Genomic DNA, 23,274 nt, shown 5'->3' with positions numbered 1-23,274 from the left:
AGCCACAACTAGCCACATCTAGCCACAACTAGCCACATCTAGCCACATCTAGCCACATCTATCCACATCTAGCCACAACTAGCCACATCTAGCCACATCTAGCCACAACTAGCCACATCTAGCCACAACTAGCCACATCTAGCATCATCTAGCCACAACTAGCCACATCTAGCCACATCTAGCCACAACTAGCCACATCTAGCCACATCTAGCCACATCTAGCCACATCTAGCCACAACTAGCCACAACTAGCCACATCTAGCCACAACTAGCCACATCTAGCCACATCTAGCCACATCTAGCCACATCTAGCCACATCTAGCCACATCTAGCCACATCTAGCCACAACTAGCCACATCTAGCCACATCTAGCCACATCTAGCCACATCTAGCCACATCTAGCCACAACTAGCCACATCTAGCCACATCTAGCCACATCTAGCCACAACTAGCCACATCTAGCCACATCTAGCCACAACTAGCAACATCTAGCCACAACTAGCCACATCTAGCCACATCTAGCCACATCTAGCCACAACTAGCAACATCTAGCCACAACTAGCCACATCTAGCCACATCTAGCCACATCTAGCCACATCTCTCGCCACATCTAGCCACATCTAGCCACATCTAGCCACATCTAGCCACATCTAGCCACAACTAGCCACATCATCTAGCCACATCTAGCCACATCTAGCCACATCTAGCCACATCTAGCCACATCTAGCCACATCTAGCCATCTAGCCACTAGCCACATCTAGCCACATCTAGCCACATCTAGCCACACACATCTAGCCACATCTAGCCACATCTAGCCACAACTAGCCACATCTAGCCACATCTAGCCACAACTAGCCACATCTAGCCACAACTAGCCACATCTCGCCAAGCCTTCATTTTGGGGGAACATTTCATTCTCTCTCTAAAGTTATTTCTGATTCTTCAGCAGTGGATTAAAATAGTTTCCATAGTTTCCACACACACACACACACACACACACACACACACACACACACACACACACACACACACACACACACACACACACACACACACACACACACACACACACACACACACACACACACACACACACACACACACACACGTCTACTGACTGACTAGCAGGCCTGTCCTGTCTGTGCCAGGGGTTGTGTCACGTCTACTGACTGGCTAGCAGGTTGTCCACAATGTGATTCCACTCATAGACAAGATGCCTTCACGTGTTTTATATCTGCTTACAAAGCATTTCCCCGGACAGGGACGCTTGGCAGGTGTCAGTCAGTAGAGAACATTTAGTCTGTCAGCAAACCTAATCTAGATGGCTGCTACTCCTCCTAATCTAGATGGCTGCTACTCCTCCTAATCTAGATGGCTGCTACTCCTCTTAATCTAGATGGCTGCTACTCCTCCTAATCTAGATGGCTGCTACTCCTCTTAATCTAGATGGCTGCTACTCCTCCTAATCTAGATGGCTGCTACTCCTCTTAATCTAGATGGCTGCTACTCCTCCTAATCTAGATGGCTGCTACTCCTCTTAATCTAGATGGCTGCTACTCCTCCTAATCTAGATGGCTGCTACTCCTCCTAATCTAGATGGCTGCTACTCCTCTTAATCTAGATGGCTGCTACTCCTCTTAATCTAGATGGCTGCTACTCCTCCTAATCTAGATGGCTGCTACTCCTCTTAATCTAGATGGCTGCTACTCCTCTTAATCTAGATGGCTGCTACTCCTCCTAATCTAGATGGCTGCTACTCCTCTTAATCTAGATGGCTGCTACTCCTCCTAATCTAGATGGCTGCTACTCCTCCTAATCTAGATGGCTGCTACTCCCTCTAATCTAGATGGCTGCTACTCCTCCTAATGTATTTGGCCACTACTCCTCCTAATCTAGATGGCTGCTACTCCTCCTAATCTAGATGGCTGCTACTCCTCCTAATCTACGCCTCTCTCCTCTCTTCTTCCCCTCTCATCCTCTCTACTCCTCTCTACCCCTCTCATCACCTCTACTCCTCTCTACTCCTCTCTACCCCTCTCATCCTATCTACTCCTCTCTCCTTTCCTCTACCCCTCTCATCCCCTCTACTCCTCTCTACTCCTCTCTACCCCTCTCATCCCCTCTACTCCTATCTACTCCTCTCTCCTTTCCTCTACCCCTCTCATCCCCTCTACTCCTCTCTACTCCTTTCTACCCCTCTCATCCCCTCTACTCCTATCTACTCCTCTCTCCTTTCCTCTACCCCTCTCATCCTCTCTACTCCTTTCTACCCCTCTCATCCCCTCTACTCCTCTCTCCTTTCCTCTACCCCTCTCATCCCCTCTACTCCTCTCTCCTCTCCTCTACCCCTCTCATCCCCTTTTTTCCTGATGACAAATGTCTGCCTTTTATAAATCTTTTAAAATGGGCCCTGTCTCTGTGTGTCTCTCTGTGTCTCTCTGTGTGTGTGTGTGTACAAGGGGGCTCATTCAATTCTCTTTTCCAGACAGGAAGCCAAGTGTTGTGCAGAACGATTATCTCCTGTGTCCTGCACCGGTGCTGTATGAGGTCGGACAGTGAGTAGCCAATGGGAAGGTGGTTCTATAAAGTGTGTGTGTGTGTGTGTGTGTGTGTGTGTGTGTGTGTGTGTGTGTGTGTGTGTGTGTGTGTGTGTGTGTGTGTGTGTGTGTGTGTGTGTGTGTGTGTGTGTGTGTGTGTGTGTGTGTGTGTGTGTGTGTGTGGCGGGCACGGCAGGGCTAATATATAATGTTCCTCTCTCATGGGTTTAATCATCAGCAACGACAACCCCTGATACTGACGCTCTCTCTAATCCAATCTAAAAACTATATATATAGTACGATTACAGTTGGAAAACGGTTTCGCAATAATCAAAACTCAGAAAGATTATTTGCGTTCCGTAAAATTGATAGATTTATAGCGAGTCGATCTTCTCAAAAATCTCGACGGTAAACACCATCTCCAATCATCCACTCAGATTATAATCCAAACTGCTGGTGATAACATGTGTTGCACCATTGTGCTGTGGTATTCAAGTTTCAATGTAGACGTAACCTTAATGATAGAGTACACTGGACCAGGGTGCGTATTCACAAAGGTTCAAAGGAGCTAATCTCAGAACAGTTTTGCCTGTTTCATCGTTTAATTTGTATTTTTAACTCAGCAAATCAGTTAAGAACAAATTCTTATTTACGATGACGGCCTAGGAACAGTGGGTTAACTGGTCTAGGAACAGTGGGGTTAACTGGTCTAGTGGGTTAACTGGTCTAGGAACAGTGGGTTAACTGGTCTAGGAACAGTGGGTTAACTGGTCTAGGAACAGTGGGTTAACTGGTCTAGGAACAGTGGGGTTAACTGGTCTAGGAACAGTGGGTTAACTGGCTAGGAACAGTGGGGTTAACTGGTCTAGGAACAGTGGGTTAACTGGTCTAGGAACAGTGGGTTAACTGGTCTAGGAACAGTGGGTTAACTGGTCTAGGAACAGTGGGTTAACTGGTCTAGGAACAGTGGGTTAACTGGTCTAGGAACAGTGGGGTTAACTGGTCTAGGAACAGTGGGTTAACTGGTCTAGGAACAGTGGGTTAACTGGTCTAGGAACAGTGGGTTAACTGGTCTAGGAACAGTGGGTTAACTGGTCTAGGAACAGTGGGTTAACTGGTCTAGGAACAGTGGGTTAACTGGTCTAGGAACAGTGGGTTAACTGGTCTAGGAACAGTGGGTTAACTGGTCTAGGAACAGTGGGTTAACTGGTCTAGGAACAGTGGGTTAACTGGTCTAGGAACAGAGGGTTAACTGGTCTAGGAACAGTGGGGTTAACTGGTCTAGGAACAGTGGGTTAACTGGTCTAGGAACAGTGGGTTAACTGGTCTAGGAACAGTGGGGTTAACTGGTCTAGGAACAGTGGGTTAACTGGTCTAGGAACAGTGGGTTAACTGGTCTAGGAACAGTGGGGTTAACTGGTCTAGGAACAGTGGGGTTAACTGCCTTGTTCAGGGGCAGAACGACAGATTTTTTTTTACCTTGTCAGCTCGGGGAATTCAACCGAACAACCTTTCGGTTACTGGCCCAACGCTCTAACCACTAGGCTCCCTGCCATGATGACTAGGAGGGGATCCTAGATCAGCGCTCCTACTCCGAAACTCTTTGTGACAGAACCTGAACATCTGAAGAGTCTCGCTTAATGAACTGTTGGCATGACCACGGTGACCCAGTAAGTAGGTAGACCTGCTAGACGTGGTACAGCGTGCTGGGGTTGGCCGGGGTTGGCTGGGGTTGGCTGGGGTTGGCTGGGGTTGGCCGGGGTTGGCTGGGGTTGGCTGGGGTTGGCCGGGGTTGGCCGGGGTTGGCCGGGCGGGCCGGGTTGGCGGGGCTGGCCGGGGTTGGCCGGGTTGGCCGGGTTGGCCGGGCGGGCCCGGGGTTGGCCGGGCTGGCTGGGGTTGGCGGGGTTGTCCGGGGTTGGCTGGGGTTGGCCGGGCGGGCCGGGTTGGCTGGGGTTGGCCGGGGTTGGCCGGGGTTGGCCGGGGCGGGCCAGGGCTGGCCGGGGTTGGCGGGGTTGTCCGGGGTTGGCTGGGGTTGGCTGGGGTTGGCAGAGGTTGGCCGGGGTTGGCCGGGGCTGGCTGGGGTTGGCCGGGGTTGGCCGGGGTAGTGGGTAAACACATCTGGTTAGGGGGCTTTAAAGAGACGTGTGACAGATGCAGCGATTCCCTTCTCCACACTCTCTCCATTTAAATAATTCACCGTGTTACTGTGACAATCCCCTTTCCTGCCCATCCCTGCCCCCCTCCTGACCCACTGCATCATGGGAATCATGGAACATCTGAAGGTTCTGTCTCCGACTCCGTCCATCTGTTTGCCTCCGCTTCGTCAGAAGCACCAATGTCAGTGTTGAGTTGAAGCCAGCCGTGGGGGCCGATCGGCTTGTTAGAACGATAGCATAGCGGGGGGCGATCGGCTTGTTAGAACGATAGCAGGGGGGCCGATCGGCTTGTTAGAACGATAGCAGGGGGGCATCGGCTTGTTAGAACGATAGCAGGGGGGCATGGTAAACATAGGGGGGTGGTAAACAGGGGGTAGCCGGTAAACAGTTGAAGAATGAATATAGAGTATAGCTATCTTTATTTTGGTCTACAGTGTGTGTAATGTGGCCCCTATCGATCTCTTTGTGATCTCTGGTTTTGGTCTACAGTGTGTGTAATGTGGCCCCTATAGATCTCTTTGTGTTCTCTGGTTTTGGTCTACAGTGTGTGTAATGTGGCCCCTATAGATCTCTTTGTGATCTCTGGTGTTGGTCTACAGTGTGTGTAATGTGGCCCCTATAGATCTCTTTGTGTTCTCTGGTGTTGGTCTACAGTGTGTGTAATGTGGCCCCTATAGATCTCTTTGTGATCTCTGGTTTTGGTCTACAGTGTGTGTAATGTGGGCCCTATAGATCTCTTTGTGTTCTCTGGTGTTGGCCTATATCCTCAAATCCTTCTGTTCACCTGATTTAGTCTCCTCAGTCAAATGTGGCCCCCATAGATCTTCTTTGTGTTCTCTTCGTGTTGGTCTACAGCCGTATATATCCCCCCATGCAGACACATCGATGGCTCTCTTTATTTAACTCTGGTGTTGGTCTACATTTATCCGTGGGCCCTATAGATCTCTTTGTGTTCTCTGGTGTTTTAACAAAGTGTGTAATCTGAAAACAAGACTCTCTTTGTGTTTTATGGTTTTGGTCTACAGTGTGTGTAACCAGGGGTGGTAAAATCTCTTTGTGATCATTGTTACTCTACAGTGTGTGTAATATAAGGCCCTATAGATCTCTTTGTGTTCTCTGGTGTTGGTCTAAGTGTGTGTAAGCTGACCATGACTCTTTTGTGTTCCCTGGTGTTGGTCAGTGTGTGTAATGTAAAACAAGATCTCCCACGCTGGTTTTGGTCTACAGCTGTGTAAGACCAAGCCCTATAGACTCTTTGACTGCTTTTGGTCCATCACGTGGACTGGGACATGTTTCGGTATTGGTCAGATGGGAATATTGACGAATACGCTGATTCTGGTTTTGGTTCATTAGAATGTGGCCCCGAAGATCTCGTTCCTCTGGTTTTGGTCTACATAAAAACATTCCCCTAACCAGAAACCGTGGATTGATTTTGGTCTACATTGTGTGAAACTGTGGCGCCTAACCACTGCTTTTAATCTGGTTTTGGTCTAAGTGTGTCTGGCAACATGACTAGATACAAACAGTGCAGCTATTCCCTGGTTTTGGTCTATTAAACAAGCTAATGCGTCAGTACAGAGACTGGTTTTGGAATCTCAATTCAATGGCCCAGACACAAGAGGCATGTGGTTTTGGTCTACAGTCAATCACGGACTACAAGATGAAATCCAGCCCAGTCACGGACCAGGATGTCTTGCTCCCAGGCAGACTAAATAGATCTTTTGTGTTCCTGGTTTTTGTCTAGGACAATACAGTGCCACTGATCTCCTGTTATCAACGGTTTGCGGTCTACTCCTTCACTGCAGCCGAGGTGAGTAAGACATTTAAACGTGTTAACCCTCGCAAGGCTGCAGGCCCAGACCTTCCATCCCCAGCCCGCCCTCAGAGCATCAATGCAACCAGCTGGCTGGTGTGTTTACGGACATATTCAATCAATCCACAGCAAAGTCTGCTGTTCCCACATGCTTCAAGATATTTGACCATTGTTCCTGTTCCCAGAGAAAGCTAAGGTAACTGAGGATAAATTTCTGTTTTACAAAACCCCGTCACTCACTTCCGTCATCATGAAGTGCTTTGAGAAATAGTCATATACCATATCACCTCCATCCTACCTGACACCCTAGACCCTAATCCAATTTGCTTTTACCGCCCAAATAGGTCCACAAATATGATGCAATCTCAACCACACTGCACACTGCCTAACCCACCTGGACAAGAGGAATACCATGTGAGAATGCTGTTCATCGACTACAGCTCGGTTTTCAACACCATAGTACCCTCCAATATTTCGTCATCAAGTTTCGAGACCACATGGGTTTCTACCCATGTGGTTTCAATATTTGGGTACTGGACTTCCTGACGGGCCGCCCCCAGGTTTCACATGTGGTTTCTAATATTTCACATCCCACATGTGGTTTACTCAATTTCACATGGGTTTTCTAATATTTCACATGCGTTCTGGTTTCCTGTACTCCCTGTTCACCACACTGTGGTTTCCTAATATTTCACATGTGGTTTCTAATTCAATCATCAAGTTTGCGGACGACACAACAGTGGTCACATGTGATTACCAACATTTCACATGTGGCCTATTTCAGGGAGGAGGTAAGGGCCCTCTGAGTGTGGTGTCAGGAAAATAACCTCACACTCAACGTCAACAAAACTAAGGAGATGATTGTGGACTTCAGGAAACAGCAGAATACCCCATCCACATCGATGGAACAGTAGTGGAGAGGGTAGCTAGTTTTCCTAAGTTCCTGTGCATACACATCACAGACAAACTGAATTGGTCCACTCACACTGACAGCGTTTCGTGAAGAAGGCAGCAGCGCCTATTCAACCTCAGGAGGCTGAAGAAATTTGGCTTGTCACCAAAATTTCACAAACTTCTACAGATGCACAATGTGAGTCCTGGCGGGCTGTATCACCGCCTGGGTTTCGGCAATATTGCTCCGCCCTCAACCGTAAGGCTCTCCAGAGGGTAGTGAGGACTTTCACAACGCATCACCGGGGGCAAACTACCTGCCCTCCAGGACACCTATACCACCCGTTGTTACAGGAAGGCCATAAAGATCATCAAGGACATCAACCACCTAAACCACTGCCTGTTCACCCCGCTATCATCCAGATATTTCGAGGTCAGTATTTCAGGTGCATCAAAGCTGGGACCGAGAGACTGAAAATTTCACAGCTTCTATCTCAAGGCCATCAGACTGTTAAACAGCCACCACTAACAGTGAGTGGCTGCTCTAATATTTCACTGTCATTGACACTGACCCAACTTTCACATGCCATTTTAATAATGGGAATTGATGGGAATTATGTAAATATATCACTAGCCACTTTAAACAATGCTACCTAATATAATGTTACTTACCCTTTCACATTATTCATCTCATATTTCATATGTATATACTGTACTCTACATCATCGACTGCATCCTTATGTAACACATGTTTCACTAGCCACTTTAATATTTCACATTGTTTATATTCTAATATTTCACATCTCATATTCTAATATTTACTCATATTCATATTTCACTGTATTCTAATATTTACCATCACTATTCAATATTTCACATGTCATATTCTAATATTTCCATGTCATATTCTAATATTTCACTGTGTATAAGACAATATTTTGGAATTCTAATATTTCACATGTCATTACTTGTTTTATCACTGCATTGTCGGAACTAGAATTTCAAGCATTTTCTAATACTTCGCATTTAACATCTCTAACCATGTGTATGTGACAAATAAAATTTGATTTGATTTGATTTGATTTGATTTAGATCTCTTTGTGATCTCTGGTTTTGGTCTACAGTGTGTGTAATGTGGCCCATGTCAGATCTCTTTGTGATCTCTGGTTTTCACATGTCTATTCAGTGTGTTCAATGTGGGCCCTATAGATCTCTTTGTGATCTCTGGTTTTGGTCTACAGTGTGTGTAATGTTTCCCATATAGATCTCTTTGTGATCTCTGGTTTTGGTCTACAGTGTGTGTAATGTTTAACCTATAGATCTCTTTGTGATCTCTGGTTTTGTCATACAGTGTGTGTCAATGTGGCCCCTATAGATCTCTTTGTGATCTCTGGTTTTGGTCTTTCACAGTGTATTCTAATGTGGCCCCTATAGATTTCTCTTTGTGATCTCTGGTTTTGGTCTACAGTGTGTGTAATGTGGCCCCTATAGATCTCCTTATGTTATGTACAGTATGTACTGTAAGTGCATTGGCATGTTTCAGGCCTGGAAACAGGGCATATTCTAATTCCTCCACCTCTCCACCATATTTCACCATATTAGCCCCCCACCCTAATACCCCACACCAATACCTTGCATCAATGCAACAACATACTGGTTGTTATGCACCAAGTAATATTTCACAGCAAAATCATTAGTGGCGATTCAGATATTTGACTGGTTTGATTGGTTCAGAGGAAACTAGGAGACATAACAGGTCATAATCTAATTTTCACATGTTTTCAAAATTTCCGTCATATTCAAAAAAATGCTGCGAATCAATAAAGATTTCAATATATCGTATAAATATAATATTTCCTTCTGTCATATTCTAATATTTCACATGTCATATTCTAATGTTTCTGTCAGATTCTAATATTTAAATGTGGTATTTTAATAAAACATGTCATATTTAATATTTCATGTCATATTCAAATATTTCACGTCATATTCTAATATTTCACATGTTATCTAATGGATTTTCCACATGATTCAGACATTTCATTTCCTATTATTTCACATGTGGTTTCTAATATTTCACATGTGGTTTCTAATATTTCACATGTGGTTTCTAATATTTCACATGTGGTTTTCTAATATTTCACATGTGGTTTCTAATATTTCACATGTCATTTCTAATATTTCACATGTGGTATTCTAATATTTCACATGTGGTTTCTAATATTTCACATGTCATTTTCTAATATTTCACATGTCATATTCTAATATTTCACATGTCATATTCTAATATTTCACATGTCATTTCCTATTCTAATATTTCACATGTCATATTCTAATATTTCAACATGTGGTTTTCTAATATTTCACATGTCATATTTCTAATATTTCACATGTCATATTCTAATATTTCACATGTCATATTCTAATATTTCACATGTCATATTCTATTATTTCACATGTCATATTCTAATATTTCACATGTGGTTTCTAATATTTCACATGTCATTTCTAATATTTCACATGTCATATTCTAATATTTCACATGTCATATTCTAATATTTCACATGTGGTATTCTAATATTTCACATGTCATATTCTAATATTTCACATGTCATTTCTAATATTTCACATGTCATTTCTAATATTTCACATGTCATATTCTAATATTTCACATGTGGTATTCTAATATTTCACATGTCATATTCTAATATTTCACATGTCATATTCTAATATTTCACATGTCATATTCTAATATTTCACATGTCATATTCTAATATTTCACATGTCATTTCTAATATTTCACATGTCATATTCAATATTCTAATATTTCACATGTCGTATTCTAATATTTCACATGTCATATTCTAATATTTCACATGTCATATTCTAATATTTCACATGTCATATTCTAATATTTCACATGTCATATTCTAATATTTCACATGTCATATTCTAATATTTCATATTCTAATATTTCACATGTCATATTCTAATATTTCACATGTCATATTCTAATATTTCACATGTCATATTCTAATATTTCACATGTCATATTCTAATATTTCATATTCTAATATTTCACATGTCATATTCTAATATTTCACATGTCATATTCTAATATTTCACATGTCATATTCTAATATTTCACATGTCATATTCTAATATTTCACATGTCATATTCTAATATTTCACATGTCATATTCTAATATTTCACATGTCATATTCTAATATTTCACATGTCATATTCTAATATTTCACATGTCATATTCTAATATTTCACATGTCATATTCTAATATTTCATATTCTAATATTTCACATGTCATATTCTAATATTTCACATGTCATATTCTAATATTTCATATTCTAATATTTCATATTCTAATATTTCACATGTCATATTCTAATATTTCACATGTCATATTCTAATATTTCATATTCTAATATTTCACATGTCATATTCTAATATTTCACATGTCATATTCTAATATTTCACATGTCATATTCTAATATTTCACATGTCATATTCTAATATTTCACATGTCATATTCTAATATTTCATATTCTAATATTTCATATTCTAATATTTCACATGTCATATTCTAATATTTCACATGTCATATTCTAATATTTCATATTCTAATATTTCACATGTCATATTCTAATATTTCATATTCTAATATTTCACATGTCATATTCTAATATTTCACATGTCATATTCTAATATTTCACATGTCATATTCTAATATTTCATATTCTAATATTTCACATGTCATATTCTAATATTTTCACATGTCATATTCTAATATTTAACATTTCAATATGTCTATATTCTAATATTTCACATGTCATATTCTAATATTTCAACATGTCATATTCTAATATTTCACATGTCATATTGTAATATTTCACGTCATATTCTAATATTTCACATGTCATATTCTAATATTTCACGTCATATTCTAATATTTCACATGTCATATTGTAATATTTCACGTGTATTCTAATATTTCACATGTCGTATTCTAATATTTCACGTCATATTCTAATATTTAACATGTCATATTCTAATATTTCAAGTCATATTCTAACATGTGTAAGGTGGTGTTTATGTCTAATATTTCAACATGTCATATTCTAATATTTCACATGTCATATTCTAATATTTCACATGTCATATTGTTTAATATTTCAAAGGTGGTATTCTAATATTTAACATGTCGTATTCTAATATTTCACGTCATATTCTAATATTTAACATGTCATATTCTAATATTTCACACATGTATTCTAATATTTCATGTGTCATATTGGTGTATTCTAATATTTCACATGTCATATTGTAATATTTCAAAGGTGTCATATTCTAATATTTCAACATGTCGTATTCTAATATTTCACGTCATATTCTAATATTTCACATGTCATATTCTAATATTTCACATGTCATATTCTAATATTTCACGTCATATTCTAATATTTCACATGTCATATTCTAATATTTCACATGTCATATTCTAATATTTCACGTCATATTCATGTGTAATATTTCACATGTCATATTCTAATATTTCACATGTCATATTCTAATATTTCACATGTCTTATTCTAATATTTCACGTCATATTCTAATATTTCACATGTCATATTCTAATATTTCAACATGTCATATTCTAATATTTCACATGTCATATTCTAATATTTAACATGTCATATTCTAATATTTAACATGTCGTATGGTGTAATATTTCAAGGTGGTGTTTATTGTAATATTTAACATGTCATATTCTAATATTTTAACATGTCATATTCTAATATTTCACATGTCATATTCTAATATTTCACATGTCATATTCTAATATTTCACATGTCATATTCTAATATTTCACGTCATATTCTAATATTTCAGCATGTCATATTTTAATATTTCACATGTCATATTCTAATATTTCACGTCATATTCTAATATTTAACATGTCATATTTAATATGTGAATATTTCACATGTCATATTCTAATATTTAACATGTCATATTCTAATATTTAACATGTCATATTCTAATATTTCACATGTCTTATTCTAATATTTCACGTCATATTCTAATATTTAACATGTCATATTCTAATATTTCACATGTCATATTCTAATATTTCAATGTCATATTCTAATATTTCACATGTCATATTCTAATATTTCACGTCATATTCTAATATTTCACATGTCATATTCTAATATTTTAACATGTCATATTGTAATATTTCACGTCATATTCTAATATTTTAACATGTCATATTCTTTAATATTTCACATGTCATATTCTAATATTTCAACATGTCATATCATATCTAATATTTCACATGTCATATTCTAATATTTCACATGTCATATTCTAATATTTAACATGTCGTATTCTAATATTTCACATGTCTTATTCTAATATTTCACATGTCATATTCTAATATTTTAACATATTCTAATATTTTAACATGTCATATTCTAATATTTCAACATGTCATATTCTAATATTTAACATGTCATATTCTAATATTTAACATGTCAAGGTATTCTAATATTTCACATGTCATATTCTAATATTTTAACATGTCATATTCTAATATTTCACATGTCATATTCATCTAATATTTCAACATGTCCGTGGTTTAATATTTAACATGTGTGTTTTAACATGTAACTTGGTCTTTAAAATAGTCTGTTGACGTAACGTGTGTAAATGGTGTTTAAACTATGAGATATTTGTTTTTGAAGTGGTGTTTAACATGTGGAAGGTGGTGTTTAACATTGAACATGTGAAAACATCTGTGGTGTTTAACATGTGAAAGGTGGTGTTTAATGTGTGAAAGGTGGTGTTTAACATGTGAAAGGTGGTGTTTAACATGTGTAAGGTGGTGTTTAACATGTGAAAGGTGGTGTTTAACATGAAAGGTGTGTTTAACATGGTGGTGTTTAACATGTGAAAGGTGGTGTTAACATGTGTAAGGTGGTGTTTAATGTAACATGTGAAAGGTGGTGTTTAACATGTGAAAGGTGGTGTTTAACATGTGAAAGGTGGTGTTTAACATGTGAAGGTGGTGTTTAACATGTGAAAGGTGGTGTTAACATGTGAAAGGTGGTGTTTAACATGTGAAAGGTGGTGTTTAACATGTGAAAGGTGGTGTTTAACATGTGAAAGGTGGTGTTTAACATGTGAAAGGTGGTGTTTAACATGTGAAAGGTGGTGTTTAACATGTGTAAGGTGGTGTTTAACATGTGAAAGGTGGTGTTTAACATGTGAAAGGTGGTGTTTAACATGTGAAAGGTGGTGTTTAACATGTGAAAGGTGGTGTTTAACATCTGAAAGGTGGTGTTTAACATGTGAAAGGTGGTGTTTAACATGTGAAAGGTGGTGTTTAACATGTGAAAGGTGGTGTTTAACATGTGAAAGGTGGTGTTTAACATGTGAAAGGTGGTGTTTAACATGTGAAAGGTGGTGTTAACATGTGACAACACGATTTTCACATGTCAAACTGCATAGATGGGTTGAGTTGAGGTTAGTGACAGGCATCCTCACAATATGTTCAAACCTGAATAATTCACACTTGTACATTTCTCCCCGTTTTTTTGGCGCGGGAGTGACAGTTGACGACAGGGCTCCAGCTGTGAAATTGAGCCAGAGTTATATCTGTATAGATGGGAGATGAGAGGGTTGAGTTGGGGTTATGTCTGTATAGATGGGAGATGAGAGGGTTGAGTTGAGGTTATGTCTGTATAGATGGGAGATGAGAGGGTTGAGTTGGGGTTATGTCTGTATAGATGGGAGATGAGAGGGTTGAGTTGAGGTTATGTCTGTATAGATGGGAGATAAGAGGGTTGAGTTGAGGTTATGTCTGTATAGATGGGAGATGAGAGGGTTGAGTTGAGGTTATGTCTGTATAGATGGGAGATGAGAGGGTTGAGTTGAGGTTATGTCTGTATAGATGGGAGATAAGAGGGTTGAGTTGAGGTTATGTCTGTATAGATGGGAGATGAGAGGGTTGAGTTGGGGTTATGTCTGTATAGATGGGAGATGAGAGGGTTGAGTTGGGGTTATGTCTGTATAGATGGGAGATGAGAGGGTTGAGTTGAGGTTATGTCTGTATAGATGGGAGATGAGAGGTTTGAGTTGGGGTTATATCTGTATAGATGGGAGATGAGAGGGTTGAGTTGGGGTTATGTCTGTATAGATGGGAGATGAGAGGGTTGAGTTGAGGTTATGTCTGTATAGATGGGAGATGAGAGGGTTGAGTTGAGGTTATGTCTGTATAGATGGGAGATGAGAGGGTTGAGTTGAGGTTATGTCTGTATAGATGGGAGATGAGAGGGTTGAGTTGGGGTTATGTCTGTATAGATGGGAGATGAGAGGGTTGAGTTGAGGTTATGTCTGAATAGATGGGAGATGAGAGGGTTGAGTTGGGGTTATGTCTGAATAGATGGGAGATGAGAGGGTTGAGTTGAGGTTATGTCTGTATAGATGGGAGATGAGAGGGTTGAGTTGAGGTTATGTCTGTATAGATGGGAGATGAGAGGGTTGAGTTGGGGTTATGTCTGAATAGATAGGAGATGAGAGGGGCAATGTAATAGAGGTAGAATGAGCAGGTGATCATTTAGGGATCACTCTAACACCCTGTAGAAACTGACACAGGGAAGACATGGCTGACATGTCAGACCTCTTCTGGAATATAGAGAAAGACCTGGGGGTTCAACTACTATTTGAAATCAGTATTTTCTGGACTTGATTTAGCTTGCCTGTCTTAATGGACCAATAGAAAAGTCCCAAAATGGTAAACCCCGCCCATCTGGCACTCCAGGCAGGTTAAAGTAAACACTCAAAGTATTTGAAAGATTTCAACTAGTATTTGAACCCGGGTCTGGTCATTGGAGATCTCTGAACTGGGATGTGGAAACTCTTTCTCTCTCTCCACTCTAGTGGGCTCCTTGTCGAGGGGCTTCTGTCAGAGCGCCTCGTCGTTCGACGTGACGCTAAGCGCTAGTGATGCGACACAGCTGGACCAGCTGACATCGGAGCCACTAATGGCTTTCCAACATTTCCTTAAAGACGGGGGAAATTTAGGAGGGTGAATTATTCATGGTTAAACATATTGCGAGGAGGCCTGTCACTAGGTTATGGAAACGTCACTCTGCAGCAGGACATGTCACAGACACAGCCCCTCCTTAATCAAATCAAATCAAATTGCATTAGAAACATGTGCCGAATACAACAGGTGTAGTAGACCTCACAGTGAAATGCCGAATACAACAGGTGTAGTAGACCTTACAGTGAAATGCCGAATACAACAGGTGTAGTAGACCTCACAGTGAAATGCTGAATACAACAGGTAGACCTCACAGTGAAATGCTGAATACAACAGGTGTAGTAGACCTGACAGTGAAATGCTGAATACAACAGGTGTAGTTGACCTTACAGTGAAATGCCGAATACATCAGGTGTAGTAGACCTTACAGTGAAATGCCGAATACATCAGGTGTAGTAGACCTTACAGTGAAATGCTGAATACAACAGGTGTAGTAGACCTTACAGTGAAATGCTGAATACAACAGGTGTAGTAGACCTTACAGTGAAATGCTGAATACAACAGGTGTAGTAGACCTTACAGTGAAATGCTGAATACAACAGGTGTAGTTGACCTTACAGTGAAATGCCGAATACATCAGGTGTAGTAGACCTTACAGTGAAATGCTGAATACAACAGGTGTAGTAGACCTTACAGTGAAATGCCGAATACAACAGGTGTAGTAGACCTTACAGTGAAATGCTGAATACAACAGTTGTAGTAGACCTTACAGTGAAATGCTGAATACAACAGGTGTAGTAGACCTTACAGTGAAATGCTGAATACAACAGGTGTAGGAGACCTTACAGTGAAATGCTGAATACAACAGGTGTAGTAGACCTTACAGTGAAATGCTGAATACAACAGGTGTAGTAGACCTTACAGTGAAATGCTGAATACAACAGGTGTAGTAGACCTTACAGTGAAATTCTGAATACAACAGGTGTATTACTGAGCTCTGACGTCACCTATATTGATAGCATGTTACTGTACAGACACTGACCTCTGACCTCATGTATAACATGTTACTGTACAGACACTGACCTCTGACCTCACGTATAGCATGTTACTGTACAGTCACTGACCTCTGACCTCATGTATAGCATGTTACTGTACAGTCACTGACCTCTGACCTCATTGATAGCATGTTACTGTACAGCCACTGACCTCTGACCTCATTGATAGCATGTTACTGTACAGTCACTGACCTCTGACCTCATGTATAACATGTTACTGTACAGACACTGACCTCTGACCTCACGTATAGCATGTTACTGTACAGCCACTGACCTCTGACCTCATTGATAGCATGTTACTGTACAGTCACTGACCTCTGACCTCATGTATAACATGTTACTGTACAGTCACTGACCTCTGACCTCATGTATAGCGTGTTACTGCTTGTCAGTGCGAGTGTAAACGGCTACTTGTGGAAATAGGAAAGGTGACATAAAGAGTGAATTTGAGGTCAGGTCTATTTCTTACCCAGTGCCGTAGCAGCGGACAGGAGGACAGACGGTCAGGTGACCGCTCATCTGTTGGAGTTACAGGAGGATAGATGGTCAGGTGACCGCTCATCTGTTGGAGTTACAGGAGGACAGACGGTCAGGTGACCGCTCATCTGTTGGAGGATAGATGGTCAGGTGACCGCTCATCTGTTGGAGTTACAGGAGGATAGATGGTCAGGTGCCCGCTCACCTGTCACCTGTTGGTGGGACGGGGTGGTGGTGGTGGGGGTGATTTCAGGCGTTTGGTTCCGTTTCCTGCTCCTGGGTTCTCATTAAAGATAATGGTTAATGGGACGTGGTGTAATAGACATATGGAAATAGCTCTGCCGTTCATCATTAGGCTTTTAATTGGCCCAGCCAATCGGCAGCTTTATCCCCTATATAGTACACTTCATCTGATCAGGGCCCAGCCAATCGGCAGCTTTATCCCCTATATAGTACACTTCATCTGAACAGGGCCCAGCCAATCAGCAGCTTTATCCCCTATATAGTACACTTCATTTGAACAGGGCCCAGCCAATCGGCAGCTTTATCCCCTATATAGTACACTTCATCTGAACAGGGCCCAGCCAATCGGCAGCTTTATCCCCTATATAGTACACTTCATCTGAACAGGGCCCAGCCAATCGGCAGCTTTATCCCCTATATAGTACACTTAATCTGACCAGGGCCCAGCCAATCGACAGCTTATCCCCTATATAGTACACTTCATCTGACCAGGGCCCAGCCAATCGGCAGCTTTATCCCCTATATAGTACACTTCATCTGAACAGGGCCCAGCCAATCGGCAGCTTTATCCCCTATATAGTACACTTCATTTGAACAGGGCCCAGCCAATCGGCAGCTTTATCCCCTATATAGTACACTTCATCTGACCAGGGCCCAGCCAATCGGCAGCTTTATCCCCTATATAGTACACTTCATCTGACCAGGGCCCAGCCAATCGGCAGCTTTATCCCCTATATAGTACACTTCATCTGAACAGGGCCCAGCCAATCGGCAGCTTTATCCCCTATATAGTACACTTCATCTGAACAGGGCCCAGCCAATCGACAGCTTATCCCCTATATAGTACACTTCATCTGACCAGGGCCCAGCCAATCGACAGCTTATCCCCTATATAGTACACTTCATCTGACCAGGGCCCAGCCAATCGACAGCTTATCCCCTATATAGTACACTTCATCTGACCAGGGCCCAGCCAATCGGCAGCTTTATCCCCTATATAGTACACTTCATCTGACCAGGGCCCAGCCAATCGGCAGCTTGTATCCCCTAGGTGCACTTCATCTGACCAGGGCCCAGCCAAACCCCCCTATATAGTACACTTCATCTGACCAGGGCCCAGCCAATCGGCAGCTTTATCCCCTATATAGTACACTTCATCTGACCAGGGCCCAGCCAATCGGCAGCTTTATCCCCTATATAGTACACTTCATCTGACCAGGGCCCAGCCAATCGGCAGCTTTATTCCTTTATAGTACACTTCATCTGATCAGGGCCCAGCCAATCGGCAGCTTTATCCCCTATATAGTACACTTAATCTGAACAGGGCCCAGCCAATCGGCAGCTTTATCCCCTATATAGTACACTTCATCTGAACAGGGCCCAGCCAATCGACAGCTTATCCCCTATATAGTACACTTCATCTGACCAGGGCCCAGCCAATCGACAGCTTATCCCCTATATAGTACACTTCATCTGACCAGGGCCCAGCCAATCGACAGCTTATCCCCTATATAGTACACTTCATCTGACCAGGGCCCAGCCAATCGACAGCTTATCCCCTATATAGTACACTTCATCTGACCAGGGCCCAGCCAATCGACAGCTTATCCCCTATATAATACACTTCATCTCAACAGGGCCCTAGTCTTTTTGTAGCGTTGACGACGTGTGTTTCTAGGTCGATGGGGTTAACGTTGTGTGGTTCTAGGTCGATGGGGTTAACGTTGTGTGTTTCCAGGTCTATGGGGTTAACGTTGTGTGGTTCTAGGTCGATGGGGTTAACGTTGTGTGGTTCTAGGTCGATGGGGTTAACGTTGTGTGGTTCTAGGTCTATGGGGTTAACGTTGTGTGTTTCGTTGTGTGTTTCTAGGTCGATGGGGTTAACGTTGTGTGTTTCCAGGTCGATGGGGTTAACGTTGTGTGTTTCTAGGTCGATGGGGTTGTGTTTTCCAGGTCGATGGGGTTACGGTTGTGTGTTTCTGGGGTTAGGTGTGTTTCGATGGGGTTAACGTTGTGTGTTTCTAGGTCGATGGGGTTAACGTTGTGTGTGTTTCCGTTGTGTGTTTCTAGGTCGATGGGGTTAACGTTGTGTGTTTCCAGGTCGATGGGGTTAACGTTGTGTGTTTCCAGGTCGATGGGGTTAACGTTGTGTGTTTCCAGGTCGATGGGGTTAACGTTGTGTGTTTCCAGGTCGATGGGGTTAACGTTGTGTGTTTCCAGGTCGATGGGGTTAACGTTGTGTGTTTCTAGGTCGATGGGGTTAACGTTGTGTGTTTCTAGGTCGATGGGGTTAACGTTGTGTGTTTCCAGGTTGATGGGGTTAACGTTGTGTGGTTCTAGGTCGATGGGGTTAACGTTGTGTGTTTCCAGGTCGATGGGGTTAACGTTGTGTGTTTCCAGGTCGATGGGGTTAACGTTGTGTGTTTCCAGGTCGATGGGGTTAACGTTGTGTGGTTCTAGGTCGATGGGGTTAACGTTGTGTGTTTCCAGGTCGATGGGGTTAACGTTGTGTGTTTCCAGGTCGATGGGGTTAACGTTGTGTGTTTCCAGGTCGATGGGGTTAACGTTGTGTGTTTCCAGGTCGATGGGGTTAACGTTGTGTGTTTCTAGGTCGATGGGGTTAACGTTGTGTGTTTCCAGGTCGATGGGGTTAACGTTGTGTGTTTCCAGGTCGATGGATGTGCTGATCAGTCTGAACCATGGGAAATCCTTCATCTCTAGTGCCTTCACCATCCACGCCTCAACATGTGTGAGTTTACCTTCTGTTATGCTTTTAACAATCTTTATTATTGTTTCTGTCTACAGTATTTAAATGCATTTACCTTATGTACAAGGTCTAAAACTGTCTGCATCTACTATCTATATCCACTCGTTCATTAAAACGTTTAATGTTTGTGTGTTTATCTACTGTTGTACTGTGTGTATGTGTCTAACGTGTGTCTAACGTGTGTGTGTATAACGTGTGTGTGTGTGTGTGTGTACAACGTGTGTCTAACGTGTTTGTGTGTATGTGTGTGTGTGTCTAACTTGTGTGTGTGTCTAACATGTGTCTAACGTGTGTGTGTGTGTCTAACATGTGTCTAACGTGTGTGTGTGTGTCTAACATGTGTGTGTGTGTGTGTATAACGTGTGTCTAACGTGTTTGTGTGTGTGTATAATGTGTTTGTGTGTGTCTAACATGTGTGTGTGTGTGTGTATAACGTGTGTCTAACGTGTTTGTGTGTGTGTGTGTGTGTGTGTGTGTCTAACATGTGTCTAACGTGTGTGTGTGTGTGTGTGTGTGTGTGTGTGTGTGTGTGTGTGTGTGTGTGTGTGTGTGTGTGTGTGTGTGTGTGTGTGTGTGTGTGTGTGTGTGTGTGTGTGTGTGTGTGTGTGTGTATAACGTGTGTGTGTGTGTATCTAACGTGTGTGTATGTATCTAACGTGTGTGTGTGTGTGTAACATGTGTCTAACGTGTGTGTGTATAACGTGTGTCTAACGTGTGTGTGTGTGTGTGTGTGTGTGTGTGTGTGTGTGTGTGTGTGTGTGTGTGTGTGTGTGTGTGTGTGTGTGTGTGTGTGTGTGTGTGTGTGTGTGTGTGTGTGTGTGTGTGTGTGTGTATCTAACATGTGTATTATTGTCTCTCTGTCAGTCGGACGGCGTCGCTGTAGCCATCGTCTTCCTGGTGCTGTTGTTACTGGCAGCGTTGGTAACTGCTTGGTGGTTCTGGCCTCTCTGCTGCACCGTGGTGAGTCCTACCACACTGTTCATGGCGTAGGTAATAACACGAAACACAGGTATGTTCCTGCCCCTTGGGCTTAATCTGGACTGAAAATGCAGAACTTTATGGAAATGTTTTGTTGATGACACTACGAAAACACTACTTCATTACTCTGGATGTTGTCTTTGTGTATTTTGAAGTAATCTTTTAAATGTGTCCTTCCTGTGAACCAGAATGTCCCTCTTAACTAAAAGTCTGTTGCAATAGAGATTTTACCTCAATGAGCATAAACTGTATGAATAAAGGTTACAGGACAGAGTAAACACGAACCCGAAAGAAAATCAAACCCAGAGAGAAAATATATTACCATAACTGTACCCCAGCAGCATCTCTCTCTCTCTCTCTCTCCCTCTCTCTCTCTCTCTCTCTCTCTCTCCCTCCCAAAGCCCCTCCCCTCCCAACCACCACAGACAGGCCAGTCACGAACAGCTGTGCATTGTTCAGGAGCTCAGCTGAGATGAGGTGGTGGGCATTGGCAGGATGGCAGCTCCATTGTTAAGCTTTTCTTCACCTCTCTGTTTGACCTCATACGCCCTGCCCTGCCTGCTGCCTGCCAGCAAAGCGCCCCAGAGGAAGAGCCTCAAACAGGAAGTGAACCGGAAGTAGTAACCATAGCAATATATATGTTTTTAACTCTGTGGTCGGTACCACATTCCGTATCTGGATTCCGATCTTCCACTAATCAAAGTTCTCTTCATTCCTTTTTTAATTTTTTTTTGTGGTCAGATTTTTCTATTCTCCTTCTCGTGTTTCTTTTTTTTAAAATATCAAATGTAGGCTATATCATATGTCGTGTTTTCATCTTTTACGATATATAGCTCATGGATTCTCAATGGTTTATCATCACCATGACAACGCCCCCTCCAGAACCCAGTCCACATCTCTCTCTCTCTCTCTCTCTCTCTCTCTCTCTCTCTCTCTCTCTCTCTCTCTCTCTCTCTCTCTCTCTCTCTCTCTCTCTCTCTCTCTCTCTCTCTCTCTCTCTCTCTCTCTCTCTCTCTCTCTCTCTCTCTCTCTCTCTCTCTCTCTCTCTCTCTCTCTCTCTCTCTCTCTCTCTCTCTCTCTCTCTCTCTCTCTCTCTCTCTCTCTCTTCACTTAACCATTTAAAGCCCACAATGACCAGGTGATAGTTTCAGGACTTGTAGAACGCCTTGCGGTTAAGAGAGTTGGTCCAGTAACTGAAAGGTCACTGGTACGAATCCCCAAACCTGTCGATGTGCCCTTGAGAAAGACACAGCCCTAACTGCTCCTGTAAGTGGCTCTGGATAAGAGTCTATTAAATGACTCACTACTGTAGTGGCTGTGGATGAGAGAGTCTGTTAAATGACTCACTACTGTAGTGGCTCTGGATGAGAGAGTCTGCTAAATGATTCACTACTGTAGTGGCTCTGGATGAGAGAGTCTGCTAAATGATTCACTACTGTAGTGGCTGTGGATGAGAGAGTCTGTTAAATGACTCACTACTGTAGTGTCTCTGGATGAGAGAGTCTGCTAAATGATTCACTACTGTAGTGTCTCTGGATGAGAGAGTCTGCTAAATGATTCACTACTGTAGTGGCTCTGGATAAGAGAGTCTGCTAAATGATTCACTACTGTAATTATACCATCACCAATATAGAAATATACCATTATGCCATCACCAATATGGATAATATACCATTATACCATCACCAATATGGAAATAAACCATTATACCATCACCAATATAGAAATATACAATTATGCCATCACCAATATGGATAATATACCATTATACCATCACCAATATAGAAATATACCATTATACCATCACCAATACAGACATATACCATTATACCATCACCAATATAGAAATATACCATTATACCATCACCAATACAGACATATACCATTATACCATCACCAATATGGATAATATACCATTATACCATCACCAATATAGAAATATACCATTATGCCATCACCAATATGGAAATATACCATTATGCCATCACCAATATAGAAATATACCATTATACCATCACCAATATGGATAATATACCATTATACCATCACCAATACAGAAATATACCATTATGCCATCCCCAATACAGACATATACCATTATGCCATCACCAATACAGACATATACCATTATACCATCACCAATATGAGAATATACCATTATACCATCACCAATACGGAAATATACCATTATACCATCACCAATATGGAAATAAACCATTATACCATCACCAATATGGAAATAAACCATTATACCATCACCAATATAGAAATATACAATTATGCCATCAC

General features: G+C 41.5%; 1 protein-coding gene across 1 annotated transcript in view; it reads left to right on the top strand.

Annotated features, from left to right (window-relative positions):
* LOC118379522 (anthrax toxin receptor 2-like) overlaps positions 1–23,274 on the top strand; it is a 142,675-nt gene that overhangs the window by 34,148 nt on the left and 85,253 nt on the right. The window contains exons 9-11 of the mRNA XM_052460929.1: positions 2,487–2,556; positions 19,911–19,989; positions 20,872–20,967. Of these exons, the coding sequence (XP_052316889.1) occupies positions 2,487–2,556; positions 19,911–19,989; positions 20,872–20,967 (245 nt within the window). The remainder of the gene's footprint in view (positions 1–2,486; positions 2,557–19,910; positions 19,990–20,871; positions 20,968–23,274) is intronic.

Source organism: Oncorhynchus keta, chromosome 14 (genome assembly GCF_023373465.1).
Source record: "Oncorhynchus keta strain PuntledgeMale-10-30-2019 chromosome 14, Oket_V2, whole genome shotgun sequence".
NCBI lineage: Eukaryota > Metazoa > Chordata > Actinopteri > Salmoniformes > Salmonidae > Oncorhynchus > Oncorhynchus keta.
This window is presented reverse-complemented; position numbering and strand designations above follow the sequence as displayed.